At 36.0% G+C, this 21,303-nt stretch overlaps 1 protein-coding gene across 11 annotated transcripts in view; it reads left to right on the top strand.

The window, feature by feature from the left end:
• LOC128016599 (calcium/calmodulin-dependent protein kinase type II delta 1 chain) overlaps nt 1–21,303 on the top strand; it is a 106,603-nt gene that overhangs the window by 67,851 nt on the left and 17,449 nt on the right. For 5 of the 11 annotated variants that reach the window (XM_052601230.1, XM_052601231.1, XM_052601229.1 and 2 more), the window contains exons 11-16: nt 1,015–1,098; nt 1,550–1,592; nt 2,238–2,272; nt 6,177–6,209; nt 17,617–17,661; nt 18,681–18,729. In XM_052601230.1, the coding sequence (XP_052457190.1) occupies nt 1,015–1,098; nt 1,550–1,592; nt 2,238–2,272; nt 6,177–6,209; nt 17,617–17,661; nt 18,681–18,729 (289 nt within the window). The remainder of the gene's footprint in view (nt 1–1,014; nt 1,099–1,549; nt 1,593–2,237; nt 2,273–6,176; nt 6,210–17,616; nt 17,662–18,680; nt 18,730–21,303) is intronic. The other 6 variants (XM_052601232.1, XM_052601237.1, XM_052601236.1 and 3 more) reach the window with 2 other exon arrangements.

Here is a 21,303-nt window from a genome sequence, read left to right on the forward strand (position 1 = left end):
CAAACACATTTTTATCATCTGCATTGTATGAACATACTATCATCAGCGCTGGAAACATAACTTGTAAGTAATGCATATTATATTATATCGGATTACTTCTAATCAAAGTTATTATTTAATGTTAATTAAGTCAGATATTATTAATATTATTATTTATATGAATTAATAATGGAATAATAATTGAAATTATTTTAGCACTTCACATAAAAATGTTCTCGATACACAATTTCTTCTTTATTTAGTTGCTTCTGTGACCATCGCAAATCCCAAACCAATATTCAAGTCAAGTCAATCACCTTTATGCACAAAACTGATTGTGTCAAAGCAGCTTAACAGTTTCAAACAGGAAAATAGTTTGTCAATAATGCAAGAAGACAATAGCAAAGAGATGTTTTTCAGCTAAAGTCAGTTCATTGATGATTTATTATGTCATCCTCCAGTTTAGCTCTCTTTCAATAGTGTCTGTGCAATCAGACAAGCGACCCCAACTAAGCAAGCCAAAGGTGACAGTGGCAAGGAACCAAAACTCCATCAGTGACAGAAATGGGGGAAAACACTTGGGTGAAACCAGGCTCAGTCAGGGGGCCAGTTCTCCTTTGGCTAAAACAGTGTCTTGATGAGCAACTTACGCCATGATCTACAGAATATCTACAAACCCTTGTATTTCAAATAAAGATTTATTCATTTTTCTTTTACAGGTGGTAATAAAACTAAATTTTTTATGTACACAAATGGATCATATTTGCATAGAAGATAGGTTTGTTCTGGAAAGAATGATAATGACTCAGCATCCATGCAATACCTCTGTCTCATGCAAATTTCAGCTGAATTGCAAGTGGTACAACTGTTTAATGAATGTGCCCCAATTTTTATTGTACACACTGACAGTGATTTTCTTCAATTGATTCTCAATAATGTGCAGGACTTTTATTTATTTATTTAGCATACAAAGATAGATTTTAATAATAGATCTAAAACAGTTGTTCGTTTATTGTTTTCCTGTGTGTATTATAGCAACGTTCCACAGTGGCATCCATGATGCACAGACAGGAGACAGTGGAATGCCTGAAGAAATTCAATGCCAGGAGGAAGCTTAAAGTAAGAAACACAGAGTCATGTAAATGCACACATGAACAGCATTCTAACTGGGAACACACTAATGACTAATAACCACACACACACAATCACTTTTTAGCACTTCATGGGGCTGTTACCCATTATAAATGCATTTGATTGTGAAAAATACTCTCTATAAGAGATAAGGGGTAAGGGTTGGATTTTTATAAAAGATAATTAAGAGAATTTGTGCCATATTTAGAATAATGTACATTATATACAACAAAAAAAACAGGAGCATTAAGAAATTTATTAAGAAAATAAACAATAATTTCATATTGACTTTAGTCTTTGTGGGGTTTTAGCCTGAATGACATCATTCAAAAAGCTTAACTAGATTAATTGTTAATTAATCTATCATTGACTAATATTTTGCACAGCTACAAAGACTCATGATTGATCTTTGCCTTTCTGTTTTTCTGGATTGTTTTAGGGTGCTATCCTTACTACAATGCTTGCTACACGGAACTTCTCAAGTAAGAAACTCTCTTCTGTTTACTTTGCATTTGCTTTTTGATAGTTGTTCTGTGAATCATGTAAACAAGTTGGAGTTATACTTTTTATGTTTGAGAAGATGTAAAGTATCTTGGATAATACAGAAGTTTTTAATATTTTCACTGAAATAGGGTTATAAAAACAGTTGATTTAAGGTCAGATGGCCATGTGCAATTACTAAACTTTGAAAGGCTAAGATTTAATTAAATAAAATTTTTGTTTGCACATCCTTATTTCATGTTTACTTTTTTTACTATTAGCTTGTGATATCCAAAGCACCAGCAAAATTACCATATTTATCATATCACAGTTCAAATAGCAATCACAATGTATATTAAAATAATCATGATTTTATTACTATTATTATTATTATTATTATTATTATTAAATTATCCAGCCCTATAAACATTTTCTTTTTTCAAAAGTAGCATTTCCCTGTATCAAAAATATTGAATTTGCTTCTTGATCATATTTCATTACATAATGCAAATCTTTGATTACAATTCATTCAGGGTACTATTTTTGTACTATTTTCAACATTAGTAAACACTAACCTTGTCTGCCCCAACCCTTTCCTTTTTTATTCCCCTTTATGTTCAAAATGATCTTTTCATTTCACTCAACAGGCAAGAACCCATACAAGAAGCCTGATGGTGTTAAGGTAGGTTACTGTACTGTAGGTAAACATTGCCACATACTTTATGTGCTAGGACATTAACTATTATTTTTGCATAGAGAAAAAAAAACAAGAATATTAATTAGCTGACATACCTTTCACCCAGTTGTATTTAGTAATTAAGTAACCTAGTAAGTGATTTGCAGCAGGTAAATGGGCATGAACCATAGTGTGTGAAATGTGTGAATCCACTTTTGCTAGTTTAAGGGGGGGGGGGGGTGAAATGCTCGTTTTCACTCAATATCCTGTTAATCTTGAGTACCTATAGAGTAGTACTGCATCCTTCATAACTCCAAAAAGTCTTTAGTTTTATTATATTTATAAGAGAAAGATAGTCTGTACCGTTTTTTCCCGGAAAAACACGACCGGCTGGAGGCGTGACGTGTGGGCGGAGCTAAGGAATCACGAGCGCGAGTAGGCTTTTGCGTTGAGAGCGTGTGGAAACTGTGACATTACCGTGAGGAAAAAACCATCATCCAAAACAAACCATGGCTAACAGTCAGATTCAGCCGTTTATTTATGATCCAGAATCAGATCCAGAGGCTGAAATTGAACAAGAGCAGCATCATCAATGACTACAGCAGGACGTCTCTATGTAGTATGTATTGAAACTGTATATTTGATTAGCGGTTTTGGAAAATGACTAAGTTCCACACACGATCATGACCCTTTTTCGCTGGGACTGCATTATCCTTAAGAAATAAACGATATGCAAATCCGGCGTCAAACTGGGCCTTGTTTGTAAAACAAGCATCTTCGAAATGCAGGGAACAAACAAAAACACTTGCACAGCTCCATTGATGCTCTGTAAAAATAAACTCCATCCACTGGTCCCTTAAAGCTGTTAATCAGTGAATGTCTCTGCTCTCAGTGCTCTGCTATACGGGAGCGCGCGCTCTTCCGGGAGAAGTGCCCTTAGGACCCATATAAGGAAATTCCGCTCCATCTAACGTCACACAGACCCATACTCGAAAAAAACTTTCCGAAACTTGTGACAAACCGGAAGGAGTATTTTTGAAATACTCCTTCAAACGTACAACTTAATTTTTGAAACGTTGTCCATGTTTAGCATGGGAATCCAACTCTTTAACAGTGTAAAAAAACTCAGTATGAATGAAATAGCATTTCACCCCCCCTTTAATGACTGGAAAACAGTCGGCGCGCATGTATGTATGGTTAAAACGAGTTGTCCTTATTCTCTTAATGAGTAATGGGTGTTTTTGGGCATAACGTGCAATAAACCAATCAGAGGCTCATCTCCCATGCTCGGAATATAATTTTTCATTTTAAAAATGTTTGTGTGCTGTGTGTGTAATAAGCAAAGTATATGCACGTTGTGCACTTGGCTATAGGCGCACATTACTAATGTGCTCTTTAAATTACAAAGAAAAAATATTGCGCCAGACTTTGAGTTTGAGTTGGTCTTTGGTGCAGGTTTCAGTTCCAAAAAAAAGAAATGTGCTAACAATGTGCCTGAACACACCTCTTTTTTAGACCCGCATGCCCATATAAACAACATGGTGCAGTATGGGAAAATTAGAACTGCTTCAGGCTCAAACTAGCAAAAACACTTGCACCGCGTCTTGTGCCACATACAGTAGCACCAGTTGTATGATAGGGCCCTATGTATCTGTCCTACAATCCTGTAGTGCCTCTTTTTAAACGGTGGTCATTGTCTACATACTTTTTGCTTTCAGTATTCACATTACTAAAAAATTAATTAGCCCTTTTTTAATAAAAAATTAGGTCCAGCATTTAGAGTCACTGAGTAACCCTTATCTTTATATCTCACACTCTAATTCACAGCTGTGTCTCCAACTCATATCAGCTGAAACATGGGTTGTGCCTTTTAAACCCTGTGAAAGCAGTGTTAATCTGTCCTGAATGAGTTTTGGAACAGTGTTTTAAGTCCTAGGCTGTATCCAAAATTTTGATAGAGTGTCTGAAAGTATCAAAGTAGGCCTATATTGGAAGAACATATGTGACCCTGAAGTACATTTTTAGCAATAGCCAAAGAAATATTGTATGGCTCAAAATTATGGATTTTCTTTAATGCCAAAAATCATTAGGATATTAAGTAAACTGTAAATATATAAAAAAAATATTTGATTAGTAATATGCACTACTAAGAATTTCATATGGACAAATTTTAAGGCGATTTTCTCAATATTTCAATTTTTTGTGCACCCTCAGATTCCAGATTTTTAAATAGTTGTTTCTCAGCCAAATATTGTCTGATCCCAACAAACCATACATCAATAGTAAGCTTATTTAATCAGATTTCAGATGATGATGTAAATCTCAATTTCGAAAAATTTACACTTAAGATTGGTTTTGTGGCACAGGGTCACATTGGTCATATATACAACATGCCTTGATATTTAGGGGATTTAAAAAAAAAAAGGCTTTGAGAATATTACTCCAATAATATTAGAGTTAGTAATAATCAGCCATCCCCCATCTGCACATGCTGAATATATCCTTTGTCAGACAAACCCATTTCATGTCTAATGAGATAAAGAGATGATGATCTGACAGATTTTTGCCCTTTTCCGTTATCCACAACGTAGCATGTGCAGCATATTTCTCTGATGGAATTTACTCTTGCCCAAGCCTGAACGATTGCAATGCAGTCTCCTTCAGGGTTGATATTCTCTCCACTGCTCCTTCAGACTCATGATGGTCAGGCAGACATTGCATGAGCCAGCCCAGCCAGAAGAGCAGTCTGAATTAGACAAACATTTCTTGGCTGACAGTAGCCAATTGCCATTTTTTTTAAAGATCTCATCGTATCCTGTAGGTCCTGAAAACTCTTTTCAACACAGATCACTAATCATGTTGCCTCTGACTTCACCATTTTCAGTTTGGTGGAGCAACGGTATGCTGAAATACCTGCAGTTAAAGAGAAGCTTGAAGAGATCTCTTGTTATCTTCAGCTCCTTCTTAGAAGTTGTGGCCAACACTGCCATCTAAGCCCTGTAGAATAAATTAGTCCTTTACTGTGAAGTCCATAGTGGTACTGCAGGTGTACAAGACTGATCTACTCAAGGCTGACACGTTCTGCACTGCAAACTCCCAGCAGTTGTTTCCCTGATAGGGTATGAGAACCTGCATTGTCTTAGTAAAATCCTTTTCCAGCTCTCTGCGGTGTCCTCGATGAAGTGAAGGGCACTAAGACTGCCCCCTCAGAAAGACTGTGGTTTGCAGACTCAATCAGTGACACATTCGTGTCCACTCATGCGTATAGACCTGAGGTCAAAAGCTACAGCTTCTCAACCTCTGTTGCCTGAGGGCTTTTTTTGATCAAATGGCCCAAAAACGGAAGGAGGATTCACACTTGTGTTCCACAACGGTAATTTTGAATTTACTTATTTAAAAAAGTAACTTCAATTTTATTGTAGTTTAATAATCATTATTTTACTTTAAATAATCTGATTACATAACATGCATTACTTGTAACATGTATAAACCCTAATGCTCAGGTCTTGGCTTTGAACAAGCCAGACAGTTTACCTCTTCTTTACAAAGCACACTGTGTTCCCAATGGTATTGTTCACTTAGAACAGAAAAAAAAAATCCCTCCAAAAACAGAATTCTCTAGAATGTCATTGTATGGTGTAATATTAATATTTGTTATTAATAGAATAGTTAAAACCCTTATTTTTAAGAGAGTGTCTACATAGTTTTGCATATATACCGCAAAAGTATACAAAGTGGGATACAGTCAAAGTTTTCAAGTTTTTCCTATTATATTTTTGAAAGGATGATAAGATTATTGTTGCTCCATTTTAGTGAATTATGCAGTAGAATTAGCACAATGAGAAAAACATTATCTGATAACATGGTGATAATAAGGTTTATTTTTTTGTTTTACTACATCAAACTGCAGAAAAGGAAGCCTAACTCTACAGAATTTGAAATGGTGAGATGTGCTAGTAATAATAAAATCATTATTTGTATAATTCTCTAGTTACTAGTATTGTATTTCTCTTCTGTATAGTCCAGTTTTAGATGTAGACTGAAAACCTTTGCAGTTGTATACCTAAAGGTGCAATAGAATGCATTGATAGAATATTTTAAATTGTTCTCTGATGTCCCCAGAGTGTAATACCCCACAGATAATTTTTTATAGCTAATAATTTTATAGATAATTTTGCCACTTTTTGGGTTTGAGCCAAAACATGCAGTTTTTTGTGTTCGTCCCCTTTAAATGAAAATGAGCTGGTTCCCCCGCCTTCCTTTTCAGAAGAGCGCGGAGCTTCAAGATCTCATGCTTGCAGGCAAACTGGTGTTACGGTTTAACTGGTGGTGACCGTGTTACTGACGTCACATTCCTTCCAAATAGTGATGGGAAGTTCGATTTCTTTTTCCGCGAACCGGTTCTTTTGGACGGTTCGATTCAATAAACCGGTTGAAAAAAACGGTTCACCGGTTCTTTTGCGCTCGACGTAATGACGCCATTGGCGATGACGTAATGGCGTCACGTCTATCAAACATTCAAATATATAAAGTCAGTACAGTACAGTAAAGTCATCATAACTTAAGTCAGTTAAAAACCTTATAATCATGAAAAGTTTACAATTAAGTTTTGCAACAACGCACCCAAATACAGTAACAGCAATAATGCATGAGGATTTAAGTCTTGAAGATATAAAGTAAATAAATTAGGTGTCATCAGCGCAGAAACCATGATCCACTTACTATACATAAAATCATGCATTCACATTATCATCAGCTCCTCGGTTCTCGAATCGGACGCGTCCGAAAGAAACGGTTTCGGTTCAACCAGTTCTTGACTCGATAACGAGAATCGCTCTAACCGGCACGTGCTGCAGTTCAGTATCATCAGCTGCTCTACTCGTGTTCATGGTCTGTTTACTACAAACTCAATTTGTGAATGTGTCTTCATTAACTATAAATACAGTACACATATTTCATAAATCGTCCCTTATTCCTATTAAACATAGAGTCTTTAGAGTCTTAATTATTCTCCAACTTCCCTGAAAACCCATTTGGCCTTTACATTATCTACAATATACAGATTAGAAACATTAATCTTAAAAAAAAAAAAAAAAAAAATAGATAGATCTTTTATCACACTTTCCGAAATAGTTGAAAAATTACACACATGCGCAGTATCATCAGTTCATTGGTTCTTAAATCGGACGTGTCCGACAGAAACGATTCTCGGTTGAGTGTATGGTGATCCGAAAACCGATGCAACTGGTTCTTGACTCGAGAACAAGAACTGCTCCAGCAGTGCCGTGTTCGTTCGTCATCTGGCTCTGCGTTCATCTTCAGTTCTCTCTTCACAGCAGTTCAGTCAGTGTACTGTTTTATTAAATTAATTACTCTGGGATATTGGTTTATTCTGACTCAGAGGGAGTGCCAGTCACGTTAAAAAAGTTAACAGCTTAAGTAATTTGTGGATTAATGCTTATTGGAGACGCAAACCATTTCAAACGATTCAGTTCGATTTGGTGAACTAATTCAACCGGTTCACTAAGAAGAACCGGTTAAATTGAACGATTCGTTCACGAATCGGACATCACTACTTCCAAATGCAATTTTCTACCACATTCCTATTAATGATCATTCTGGTAACCAGTTAAAGCAGCATTAGTGAAAACAGGCAGAGACAATGCTAGCATTAGCAACATTAGCCTTACAGAGAGCCAAGAAGACCTTTTGGAAAACAAAATATTACGCATGATGCTTACTTTGTCTGGAGTCTGGACATTTGTGCGAAAAGCACTGTTATAGATCCCTCTTTCAGAAGCAATCTTTGCACAACTACAGCACTGAACTGACCAATGTTTGTGAGGCAGTCCGGTGTAAAATGTTAGCACAAACTTATAAGACTTTTCCTTTCCTTTTATTTTTTATTTTTATTTTTTTTACATTTCTTTCGAAAATGAAATTTAACCACCGTTTCCTCAGCAGTCTATATAGAATTCTATGTTCGTCTGTGCATCCCAAAACATTACACTTTTTGACTCTTTGGCACTGGCATTGTACCTCCAGCAGCTATAGCAAGAAAACAGTAATGGCAGACTGCTGCTTCTCACTCAGGGCTGTGTATATTCTAATAGGGTGGAGTGCATCACAAATGGGCGGGATTTGAGTAGAGAGAAATCTAGAACTACTAGTGTGGAGCTGCCACACTTCTGTTCAAACACCTTATAAAAGAATTTTTGCATTCTATGGCACCTTTAATTTTATGAGTTTGTTATTTTATAAAATTCTGGATTATTTACTTGTGTAGAGTATCCAAACATCCCGGTTTTTAATATCATAATGACCCAAGGTGTGATGCCTGTAAAATTTTATAACACGTCTGTTTCATATCCACTATGAGTTTCTACATTGATCGCAACAGCAAAATAGGGGTAAGTTTTATTAGCTTAACAAGGATGAAATGAGCATTTACATGATTGTTACTGGAATATTATGTTAACGGTTTCCTTCAAATCAGTTAGATTATAGTCTCTGTAATCTGTAGGGAATACTGTACAGTATGTATTTAATAGGAGTGTGTTTCTTCTTCTTCTTAAAAACACATATACAATCCAACCAAAAATGTATGGCTGCCTCAAGGGAAGGAAAGGGAAGAGGATTTTGAAAGGTTTGGTAGAATAATTTGATGGCGATGAAGTCTTTGCTGCTTTGTGCTGTTTAACCCTTTCGAGTCGATTAACGCATATATGCGTTTTGAGTCATTTTCACCTGATAACCCCGAAAAGAACTTAAATTACACTCTCAGTTTTAATCGTACAGATAAGAGCAATACATCAATCGAATCTGTAAAGGGTCTAGTTTTTTTTGGATACAGACATAATAACAAAAAACCTTTGTGCACTTATAAAATAAAGATAACAAACAAGGTGCGCTGTCTACAGTCTTTGTCTCCGCTGATCGTCATGTACAAACATTTCATTAAAATGAACTGTAACTCCGTGAATACTCAACGAAGAGACATGAGAGAGATATCTATAGAAAGCCTGGAATGTCTACTTTTAAACTAAACAAGTGCTGCCGAAAACAAATATTCTGAGATAAAGTAATCCATATGAAAACAACGCAATGTCTGTTTTTCATATCTCCGCTCATTATATCTAATGTGACCACGCCCCCGCGCTTAACGCGCTATTCAGATTCAAACTGAAGCGCGCGGCTTGAATACGCCCACACAGAAGAAAAAGCAGCGAGACTGTTCTTCAAGTTTTTATTTTATTTTACTGTTTGCTTCGCGATGAGAGGACTAAGACATAATTCACCCCAAAAAGATGTGATGTGGTTGAGGATTTGAGAAATGGATTTCCTCAGAAAAAAGAATGAAGCACTTTATTCAGCAGAGATCATAAACATGAGTAAGTCTCTTTTTATTTATTTGTACTAGTTTTCACATAACGTGTAAACATTTTACTAGTTAGACATTTTCCAAATACTTTTTCCAAACTATAATTCCTGACTAAATGTATAATCAAGTGAAACATTATGAAGTTTCAATAACAATATACAATACTATACCATTCAAAAGCTTGATGTATATAATATAAACGTGACAAATAGAGATAACTCTAACAAATGTAAAAACAATGCAGTTCTTTCGATTTATTCCCCCTAAAAAAACCTGAAAAAATATTATCAGCTCTTTTCAACATTAATAATAATAATAATGATGATGATAATAAATGGGGTTTATTTGGTAGAAAATAAGATTGTTAAAAGGATTTCTGAAGGATTGTGTGACTAGAGAAAGGATGCCAAAAAATTTGAAAGTCAGCTTTGATTGTCCCTAATAAACTGTTTAACTGCTCCCCCAAGTGGATATTAAATTATGTTGTGGGATAATTAAATATATTCTTAATAAACTACAAACATGAAATTATATACTTTTATTTTGTTCTCACATTCTTTCTTGTAAGTCCTCCCTCAGTGGCACAGTTGAATGAGAGGCTCATTATGCAGCTCATTATGCAGGCCTTTGTCTTCTCAGGTGTAAATCACAATGATATTCATGATAGTTGACGCCTACTCGCATATGACTTTTACCAACAAAAAGTGTTTTAGAAAATTTAAATCAATATATTGTTTTCTGTGAGTGAGTAAACAAGATGATTTTCACATAATTCAGAAAGAAAAATTCTAGGCTACAAGCTCCAGTTCTCAACTTTTCCGGCAACCAATTTTATGTATGTGTTTTATTGCCTTATTCAAGTGATTTAACATTTTTAGTTTTTCACTAACCATGCATAACATTTTTTTTCTCAAAAATACAATCATGTACATGCATGCATTTCACATATTATTATAGCCCAGTTTGTGCTGATTACAGTGATATTAGACTTTACCCATTTAGATATTTATAAGAAACTGAAAAAAGCACAAATGTCAGGGCATGACAAAACTTCTCAAGGCCCCAAAAATACCCTTAGACTCCAGAGGGTTAATAATCTAGTTGTTTCCCTGGGAATCTGTAAATAACAAAAACTTCTCTACAAGATTATTCTATCGCAAACTTTAAAGGACACACTTTTATGCATGTTTATGGTAATCCCGAGAGGGCATGTGTTATTATTTCTTTCTTTCTTGTTTTCTCATGATCACAATTGAAGTTCCTTGTGATCTCGACATAAGTTTTCTCGTGATTTCAACAAGAGGTCGACCGATTTATCAGTTTTTGCCGATTAATCTGCACCGATAGTTGTTTGCTGGAACAATCGGTTATCTGCAAAAATCCATAGTTTTCCTTTGCTGGAGTGGCTGATAGTTTCCCGGGTTGGGTCCATTAAGCTCGGTTTTCATTATACAGTGCGAAAGAGGCATCTAGTGGCGGAAATCACTGACACCCCGTGCTGTTTGTTTAGACACGTGATGCTGCACGCTGAAAAGAGAGAGACACATCAGACAGAAAATCCCGCTGCGCCTCAGAGGGCCATTCACATAGTTTAACATTAAATTAGATTAGATCTTAATTAGATTAGATTTGACTGAATCATTCTTAATGTACATAATGAATTGTATATTGTACATTTTCATAGAAACTTTTGTCTTTCTGTGGCTCTAATAAAGTCTGTATGCTTCATTTATAGAGCTATAATATAGATCGCTATTTCCGTTTGCTCAGTTTTTTAAATACTGAACTTCAAACTTATCTTTGGCTCATTGTTCATTCTTTAAGTAAACTTGTGTCCATTTGGTGAATACATTTTTAGAGCGCTGCACGAGTTGAACGGCGTGTTGGGAGTGTGTGTGATACCGGTGAGCTCTCCTAGACTAGGCGCTGCTCTTTTATTTTGATTAGATAATCATTAAGTGTTCAAGAATAGAAGCAGTTCAAGTGTGAGAGTATACATTGTGCTGGGATAAATGTAGGCCCCCATGGTTTCCACGATGCAGAAAATGTGGACGGAGTCGCGGAATCCATTCATAAAAACGGAATTCACAGTTTAGCATGCGTGATGCTCGTGGTGATTTCAGCATCTGCCGTCAGACTAAATGAGGACAAAAACACATGAACAACCTCTTCAGAACTGCTCTGAGAGTCACTTCATGAGCATCTGACCATTTGATTTGACTAAAGCATACACTGTTTTCAACCGATTTTCATCGATTTTGAGTCGAATTCTGACTCGTGCGACTCTTTTTCGGGTCGGGCCAATTTTCAGCATTGTCGTGCAGTGTTCGTGCAGTGTACAAGGGGAAACGAGAGGCAATTAGCCTCTCCCGACCGGCAATCGCATGGTCGGATGGATTTCTGACATGTCAGAAATTTTGGTCGCCTCTCGTGAGGTATCGCACTATTGAAGCAGGGCTACCAACCAATTTTCCACATTTCCCTCACTACGCAAGTGCAAAACCATGAATGAAACCATGGCGACACGGCGTGTAGTGTTGACTGAAGTGATGGAGGGAAAACTTGTGGAGTTATGGCAGCAACATGTCAGCCTTTTCGACGTGTCATCGTCAATTTACCACAACAGGAACGCCAGAGGGAAAAGTTGGGAGGATATAGCTCATGAGCTGCAGCTGCCTGTCTGCCTTTTTTTTTTTTTTTTGACATTTCAGCACACAGAATTGCGCATATGACCAAAGCAGTGCGTTTATCCCTCTATGGTTTATCCCGGGAAAGCATGTTTATTCTGAAACGGCCACAAACATCTGGGTTCTGAGGGATCCTACGTGTTGATTCCCACGTATAGTGTGAGCAGTCAAATCGCAACTCGACGAGCGGACCGTGCAGTCAGTGCATAATAATCATGAGCTTTGGCTTTACATCGCATGTGATCTGCTCGTAGAGTGTGAGTTGATACCTTGCCGAAATCGCACAGAAATCACACAGTGTATGACCAGCCTAACTGTGCGTTCACATCGCCTCCGTCGAGAGCATCAAAAAATGCTCTGGCTGCTCTGCTCACAAGGCTGCTGAAAGATTTGTGAATGCTCTGAAGTAGATCGAATGCTTATCTTGTATTTAAAGCGGCCGCAAAGCAAACAAGCTTGTTAAACTTGTGCAGACAAACCACAATGAGAGTAACGTTATAAGTTAACCTCATTAAATATTGTTGTGGATGAAGTATTAAGATATTTTACCTAATAGTGTAAAAAGCACTGTAAAAATACTCTGATGCAAGTTAAAGTCATGCATTGAAAATGTTACCTAAGTAAATATAATCAAGTATAAACATTACTTAATGTAATTATAATCAAGGAAATTTGTTTAAAAGTAAACTGGGACTGCTGTACTATTATTTATTATATCATTAAATTATTATTCCTATAACGTTACTGCACATCAGCAACTCACCAGGACCATGAACAATCTCAGACAACTTGGTTCTCGTATCATTTTTTTTTTTTATGTCCCTGTACGCAAATAGGGATGCATAGATTATTGCAAACCAGCCACATAAATAATCAACCTGTGCTCTATTGTGCTTGAGAACTTATGTGGTCAGAGCTGCGTTCTCTGGAATCCTCTCAAGCGGTGGACTTCTACGTTCCGAATGGTTGCCGCCGAACCGCGTCATAGCTCATTACCATAAAGTTGCCCTGATTTCACCTCTCCACCGCGCTGCTCCTCTCCGCTTCTCGATGCCGGCTCTCATTTAAAATGAATGACTTCCGACAACTTGGACGCTCTCGGCGGTGGCTGTGTGAACACACAGTAAAAGCATCATATCACATGCACAGAACACGGCATCCCGTCAAAATAAAAGTCTGGTTTCAAAGTCTATTTTTTTGTAGAATGTACATAGCCTACTACTACTATAATGGAACCATCATCATTTTTTAAGGATTATTCATACAACATTTCTTCCATGTTTAATTTTGAATAGTTAATCCCCTTTGTTTGCCGAAAACAAGTTTGCTTAATTTTCAGTAGAGATGTTCCGATACCCTTTTTCTCTTCCCGATACCGATTCCGATACCTGGGCTCAGAGTATTGGCCGATACCGAGTACTGATCCGATACCTGGGTGTGTATCTGTATATACAGCTGTATATACTACTAGCCCTGTGTAAACTGCTAGAATTATTTTATTGTGTGCTTCAGACTTATCCCTTTATAAAACATGAACAAATACATGGTGAACTACTGTATTTATTACAGTATTTTTATTATCTGACATGAATTTGACAGTAATATTATTTATTTTCTTAAGCGAAAAAGAACTTCAAATGCAGCCAAAAATCTAACACCGCAAACTAAAAAGGGTATTTTAGTTTTACAATATAACTGTTTAAAAAACTGCAACAAATAAGTCTAGGAATATAAAAAATTCTATAATAATCAGATAATCTCTTTAAAACAAAACAAGTAAAAAACAAGCAACCATCTAGGCATAATTATTATTATTAATAGAGACGTATTATTATTACTACATAGAGACGTAGCTAAATCTACTGTAGGCTACAACAGTAGCTAAATATATTGTCGATTTACTCGCCATGAAGATCTTTGAGTGTCTGTGTTTATGATATGACAGTTTTCTCAAATGAAACGGTAAAATCTCATGAAGTGATGTTTTATGCGTTCGTGTCCTCATATGGTAACACACGGCAGAGACTTCAAAACAGCGAGCACAGTGTTGGGGAAAGTTACATCAACAAACATGACAAATGCATGCTATGAACGTGTATTGTATTGTCAAGGGTGGTGAGGGAGGAGGAACCAGCAAATCGATTTCCAACAGCAATAGGTGCTGATCATGACTTTGTGAGCTCCTCCTCATGCACCTCCGGGAAGAAAGGCACCAAGGCAGGGTGCTGAGAACCAGCACGAACCACCCCAAGAAACCAATTGTCCAATCATGAGGACTCTGGACGCGGTGGAGGTTTCCACTCGGGCACAGCTCTCTCAGCCCAGGAAAGCATAGCCGACATCTCCGGAGAACATGACTCATCCACAAACACCACTTCAGTGTGCTAAATGTGTGTGACGACACAGGAAAGCCACCACTGGCTGAGGCGCCATACCTCCAACATGAAGAGATCTCAAAGAGCGCACTGAACTTGTTGAGTCTTTTTCTCTCAGTTGGAACAGAACAAAGTGATTACTCGACTCCGAAATGAAAAGCTGAATATGAGCTGCATCTGTTGCCTACTTATACTCACATTGTGATCAGCGGCAGCTGGGTGCAATAATCACATGCCAATGTGCATTGGCTTGTTTAGTTTACATTTGAAGTAGATTTGTCTCTCTAAGCGAGATCCCAATTCGTCGGTCTTACGGCGTGACGTCGAGAGTGACCGACTGAAAGGGAACCAACTATTGTTATATGTCGAGTTCACAAGAAAATTAAGTTGAGTTAATGAGAAAACAACTACTGTTATATCGAGATCATGTTAGAAAAAGAAAGAAAACAATATATAATAATGCATGGCCTTTTGGACTTCCGTACCTGTTAGACTTTTATGGCCTTTGAATAATGTGTAATTTCCACAGCATTATTTGGACAGAATTGTAAATGCCATTTTCCATAAATGACCATTTCCACTGAAAATTTTGATTATTTGACGTCCAGTTTTGCTGTAGTTGTGGAATAGCCTGATTAATTGTTGTCAAGAGAAATCATTATGATATATGCAAATTAACATCCATGTAATGCAAGATTTTAGATTAATGGGATGTGACATTTCCCTTACTTGTTTAAAGCTTTGCTTGTCTGCCTCGCTCTCACATATAGATCAACAACAAAACCAAAGTAATCACCAGCCCCAAAGAATCTGCCCCCTCTCCTGCTCTGGTATTTTGTCTGTATGACTGTTTGTCAGTTGTGTTCTCTTACCACTGGCTTCACATTTCTCTCTCTCTCTCCCTCTCACTTTCTTTTCTTTGTCAGCATGCCTTATCTCTTTTAAATCAATTCAGCACCTTCTTCATGTGTGAAATCCTGCATTCAAATAATGCAGTCAGTCAAATAATTACTAATATTCTGGAAATGTCACTATGTATTGTTCTGCACTAGCATATCAATGCAGAGAGAGAGAAAGTTCAAAGTCAGTATTTCAAATAATGGTATCAATTACAGTGACAAAAATGTTTACTCTGAGATAGAGTGTTAAATGAAGTGTTATGTATTATTTTGTCTTTATTACAACATTCGAGCAAATATGTCTATAAATGATTAAATATAAAACAGTTATATTTAATAATTTAACAATTTTAAACATACTTTAGTTAATGGTTTAATTAAAAAAATTCTTAATCAGATAAGTCAGTTGGTTTTATTAGTATATGCATATGCAAGTTTCATGTGATCATTATTCAGTAATCACAACACATTGTGTACAAAAAAAAACAAAAAACCTGTGAGGTGCACTAAATAAACAAGAATACTCCATTGTACAGCTATTTTTGTACAGACCATAGTTCAAATGTTTAAAAGCTGTACCGGTACATGATTTATTTTCCTGTTAGCAAATTTCTATCCCTTTTCCAGTTTATCAAGCTGATAGTTTGGTATATAGTTTAGTAAGGGTTATGTGCTTGTTACTGATTATCTACAAAAAGAAACATTTTCATGTTCTGTAATGTAATGTATTATAGGAAAGTTCACTTCATGCGGTGCTCAAAGCCTTGTTTGTGTGTTCGCTAATTGACTATTCTTTCCATATTCATACATGAATTAACCATGTTTTTGAAAGGTGCATCATTGAATGTGTGTTAAGAGTGGACATTGTCAACAGTTTATTTTGTATGGATAAATGCCTTGCTCATGGAAGGTTTTTTTGATTTTCTATTTTCTGCACTAAATGTTAAGTTTAACTTATCAATAATTTATTTTTTTAATGATATATATTGACAATTTATATTTGTCTACAAACCTAATATACTCAATAATGCCATTAAGGCCAATAAGGCCATTAATAATAAAAATCATTTGATTTGATTTAAGCAACATAGAGTAATATAAAATCAATTAATTTGTTAATAATTGTTGAATTATCCAAACACATACACACGCACCACTGTAGGCTATGTTATGAGAACATTTGGTTTAATCATAAAAACACAATGGAATAGTGTTCTTACAATTTGGTAATTTTAGTGATTAGTTAATTTAATCAAATTCAAGACACATGTTTTAAATTGCTCTTGTGAATGAAGTGTTACAGTACTGTAATGTACAGCTGTCACAATAGGAAACTATACCAGTATGCAATAACAAAACATTACCTACACCTGAAGCAAACCCATAGACTGAATGAAGGTTTTGTAAGGTTGGCTTGTGTTCTTCCTGATACTTTCGTTTTACTGCATGCTTCGGCTGGGTATGTTGTACTGTTGCTCTAGTGAAGATGTACTGTATTAATTACCCATATTCCCATCTCACATTTACATGACCAGTTGTCTAAGCCAGTATGATCTATTCTTTTCAAAAGTTCACCAAGCTTTGTTACAAAAAGTTACTTTAAGATATTTTAATCTTGACTTCACATAGTCTACTATTAAAGTTCTTCAGTAAATTATTTCCATGAATGTAGTGCACTTTTTAAAACATTAGTTTCATATACATTGCATGAGAACTTTTGAAGATAAACTGCTATCTGACATAACAAATTTATTTGACTGTCAGCCATTTCTGAAGGTTAAGCACTGACCATTTGTTTAAAAAGTTTCAGGTTCTATTTTGAACCATATTTGTGGAAAGTGTCGGTTAGATGAGCACATGCAGGACAGTAACATCTAGGCTGCCACGACTCAACATGTAATGCTTGGTGTTCTTTAACTCTTCACCTCACTACTACTTTTTCTGACACACTTTATCTTTTGTTTTTCTGTTTTATCTTTCTTTCTCTCCCTATGCACCTCTATATCAGGAGCCTCAAACTACTGTTATCCACAATCCTACTGATGGAAACAAGGTATTAATTGATCAATGAGGATTTAAAAGGGGTATTGTGAGTTTGAACATGTCTGTGTAGTGCATCTGATGCAGGCTGTCTGTAATTACTGAGATAATTCAGTTTGTAAAGATATAACCTAGCAAGCAAGAGGAATGGAATGTTTAAAATCAGAAACATTAACCTTGCTGCATGCATTTTTGTATGAATTCTGGATAACTGACCCCATAAAAAATAAAAATCTCTAATTTGTTTACCCAGATGTCATTCTTTTGCAGAACACAAAATTAATTTACAAAATAATAGCATTAAAAGTGTGATTTCTGCATTGATAACTGCATTTCAAATCCGAGTGTGTATTTATACACACACACACACACACACATACACAGTATAGATAGATACATTATTATTTTGTTTTATTAAAATTAACCCTTGGTCTTCCATAGTAGCATACATTTTACTGTAGATCATATAGTATCCACATTTAAAACCACACATATAGCACCTCAATACCATGGTAAAATATGTTTTTTCTGTGAAAATCAGTACTGTAATTATATTTAGTATAAATGCACAAAAGCAAATACTGTACAAAAATATTATTGTAATATAATTGTTAGAGAAAAGTGGTAGAGAAAATCCATGGTAAATTGTCGATTTTTTAGGAAATAGAACACCACATGATGTCGAAATTTATAATCTTATACTTTTCTGGGTCAATCATCACATCAACATAATTTATATCCTATCCAAAACAATATTGATATAATGGAATTATATAATGGAAGCAGTCACTTAAACTGCAATGTGAAATAAGATTTTAAACCTTCTGGAAAATGGTGGTGTGCTGGCCAAACTAGTGTTTATCTAACCAAGTTTCAGTTTCAGTTTATTTTTCAGTTTATTTTTACTGAAGGGGGGTTAACATTTCTGACTGTTTTTAATCATCATTTAACTTGAGCCTATTATCATTAGTAAGATACTATTTAAATTATTTGTCTGCTTGTTTGTTTGTGTGTATTTTTGTTCTTTTTCAGGAATCATCAGAGAGTGCCAACACCACTATTGAAGATGAAGACATTAAAGGTACCGTTGAGCCTAACACAGACTTCTGTTGTCCAGCCGTTTGCTTTACATTTATATTCATATTCACATCATACTGCTAAATTTCCCTGCTTCAGGGCTAAAGTTATTGGTCAATAATTTTGGGTTTTCAGTAGCTGATTCTTAAACCTCTAGTCTCACACAATAAATAGGTTGAATGCATCCTTTAACTGGACTAATGTACTGTATTAGGTGCTAAAAGTGGAAACATACAGAGTGAACACCGTTGGTCACCTGTTTCCTGCATGTGCACTTTACTATTAGTTTGGCCCGCTGTACCAAACTTGGAGGTCACAGTTGGTGAATATCTGTTGAGATGAATCTTTTTATTTGAAGCTTTCTTCTCACATGTCTGCTAACTTTCTGTTCTTTTCTTTTGCTGTTATGAGCTTTGAAGGTAGAACAGTAATTTCATCTCTTTAAAGGGTCATGAAACCCCAGGCTACTTTTTTTCTGAGATTTTACTAGAGGTGTTTGTGTTGCACATCATAGATTACAGTATTAGCATCCTATAATTATATACTTTATATCCTATAATTTTAACTTTTGGAGAAAACTGGTTAAGATTTTTTGCGATATTTTCATCTTCCGGGTTTTAAAGGGGTAATATGATGCTGCTAAAAAGAACATTATTTGGTGTATTTGGTGTAATGCAATGTGTTTTTTTGGTTTAAGGTTAAAAAACACATTATTTTCCATATGATGCACATTATTGTTTCACCTCTATGCCCCACCTTCTCATCTCATCTCAAAGCTCATCATTCTAAAAAAGTGAAGTGTGCTCTGATTGGCCAGCTATCCAGTGCATTCTGATTGGCTGAATTCCTTAAGCATATGATGGAAACTTTAAACCCCTTAACATATGCCGTCTCTCAGGCCAGCAGCACAAGACTCAGTCCAGCTGCTCTGCTCGTGCACATCCAATCTTCTGTTCTCTTTTAGCAGTTCAGTCAATGTACTGTTAGGAGTAACTAAATAACTCTGCATATTGGTTTATTTTGCGTCAGAGGGAGTGTAAGGCATGTTTATAAACCCAATAACTGTGGATGATTTGTGGATTACTGCATACTGGAGACGAGAACGGTTTCTAACGATTTAGTGAACTGGTTAGATTGGTTCAGATTGTCTTGAAATACAAACCCGATTTCAAAAAAGTTGGGACACTGTACAAATTGTGAATAAAAACAGAATGCAACGATGTGGAATTTTCAAATTTCAATATTTTAGCGCCTGCGCTTCTGGATCATGTTTAGATATGGCTTCTTTTTTTACCCATATTTTTAGCCAGCAACGGCGAATGGCACAGTGGATTGTGTTCATCAACAATGTTTTTCGGAAGTATTGCTGAGCCCATGTTGTGATTTCCATTACAGTAGCATTCCTGTATGTGATGCAGTGCCGTCTAAAGGCCTGAAGATCAAGGACATCCACATCCAGTATGGTTTTCCAGCCTTGACCCTTACACAGAGATTGTTCCAGATTCTATGAATCTTTGGATGATATTATGCACCGTAGATGATGATAACTTCAAACTCTTTACCATTTTTCTCTGAGAACCTCCTTTCTGATAGCATTGCAGCTGATAGCATTGCATCTGATGCAGCATTGGGGGAATTGGTGATCCTGACTTCTAAGAGACACTGCCACTCTGGGAGGCTCATTTTATACCCAATCATGTTGCCAATTGACCTAATAAGTTGCAAATTGGTCCTCCAGCTGTTCCTTATATGTACATTTAACCTTTCCAGTCTTTTATTGCTACCTGTCCCAACTTTTTTGGAATGTGTAGCTCTCATGAAATCCAAAAAGAGCCAGTATTTGGCATGACATTTCAAAATGTCTCACTTTCAACATATTATATGTTATCTATATTCTATTGTGAAAAATATATAAGTTTATGAGATTTGTAAATTATTGCATTCCTTTTTTACTCACAATTTGTACAGTGTCCCAACTTTTTTGGAATCAGGTTTGTACAACTTAACCAATTATTTTATTGTCGTGTCCTCTTTTGGAAGGCCAAACAAGTAGTTTTGCTTTCACAACAAAACACACAGCGACTCTTCGACATGGCAGAATCAGCAACAGAGAAAATCAAAGTTATGCCTTCTTTCTTTGCATGAACATTTTGGGTGGCATTATGCAAATCTTCCCACATAGTGACGTAGAGATGTGGGGGCGTGTAAGAACGAGCCATTTTAGGGGTGTGTGGTTGACTTAACTTTTATATCTCTTTATAAGAATATCTCTATGGATTTGAGACTTCAGTCTTTGCAACTTCACAGATCGTCTTTATGCACAAAGAGCTTGTAACATTCCAAAGAGAAAGGAAAAATTTAAATTGCATCATATGACCCCTTTAAAATCTACATTGTGATGACATGGCAATGGACTATAGTACAACGATTAAGCGTCTGTGTCTATTAAATTATTCATGAGACTGCGTGTTCTTATCCCTTGAGAAGACGCTTCACTTAATTATTAACAACAGCATGTGTTGATTTGCTATGATAGACATTTCAGACTGTGAGATGACATCATGCACATTAACTGAGA

Source organism: Carassius gibelio, chromosome A7, assembly GCF_023724105.1.
Source record: "Carassius gibelio isolate Cgi1373 ecotype wild population from Czech Republic chromosome A7, carGib1.2-hapl.c, whole genome shotgun sequence".
NCBI lineage: Eukaryota > Metazoa > Chordata > Actinopteri > Cypriniformes > Cyprinidae > Carassius > Carassius gibelio.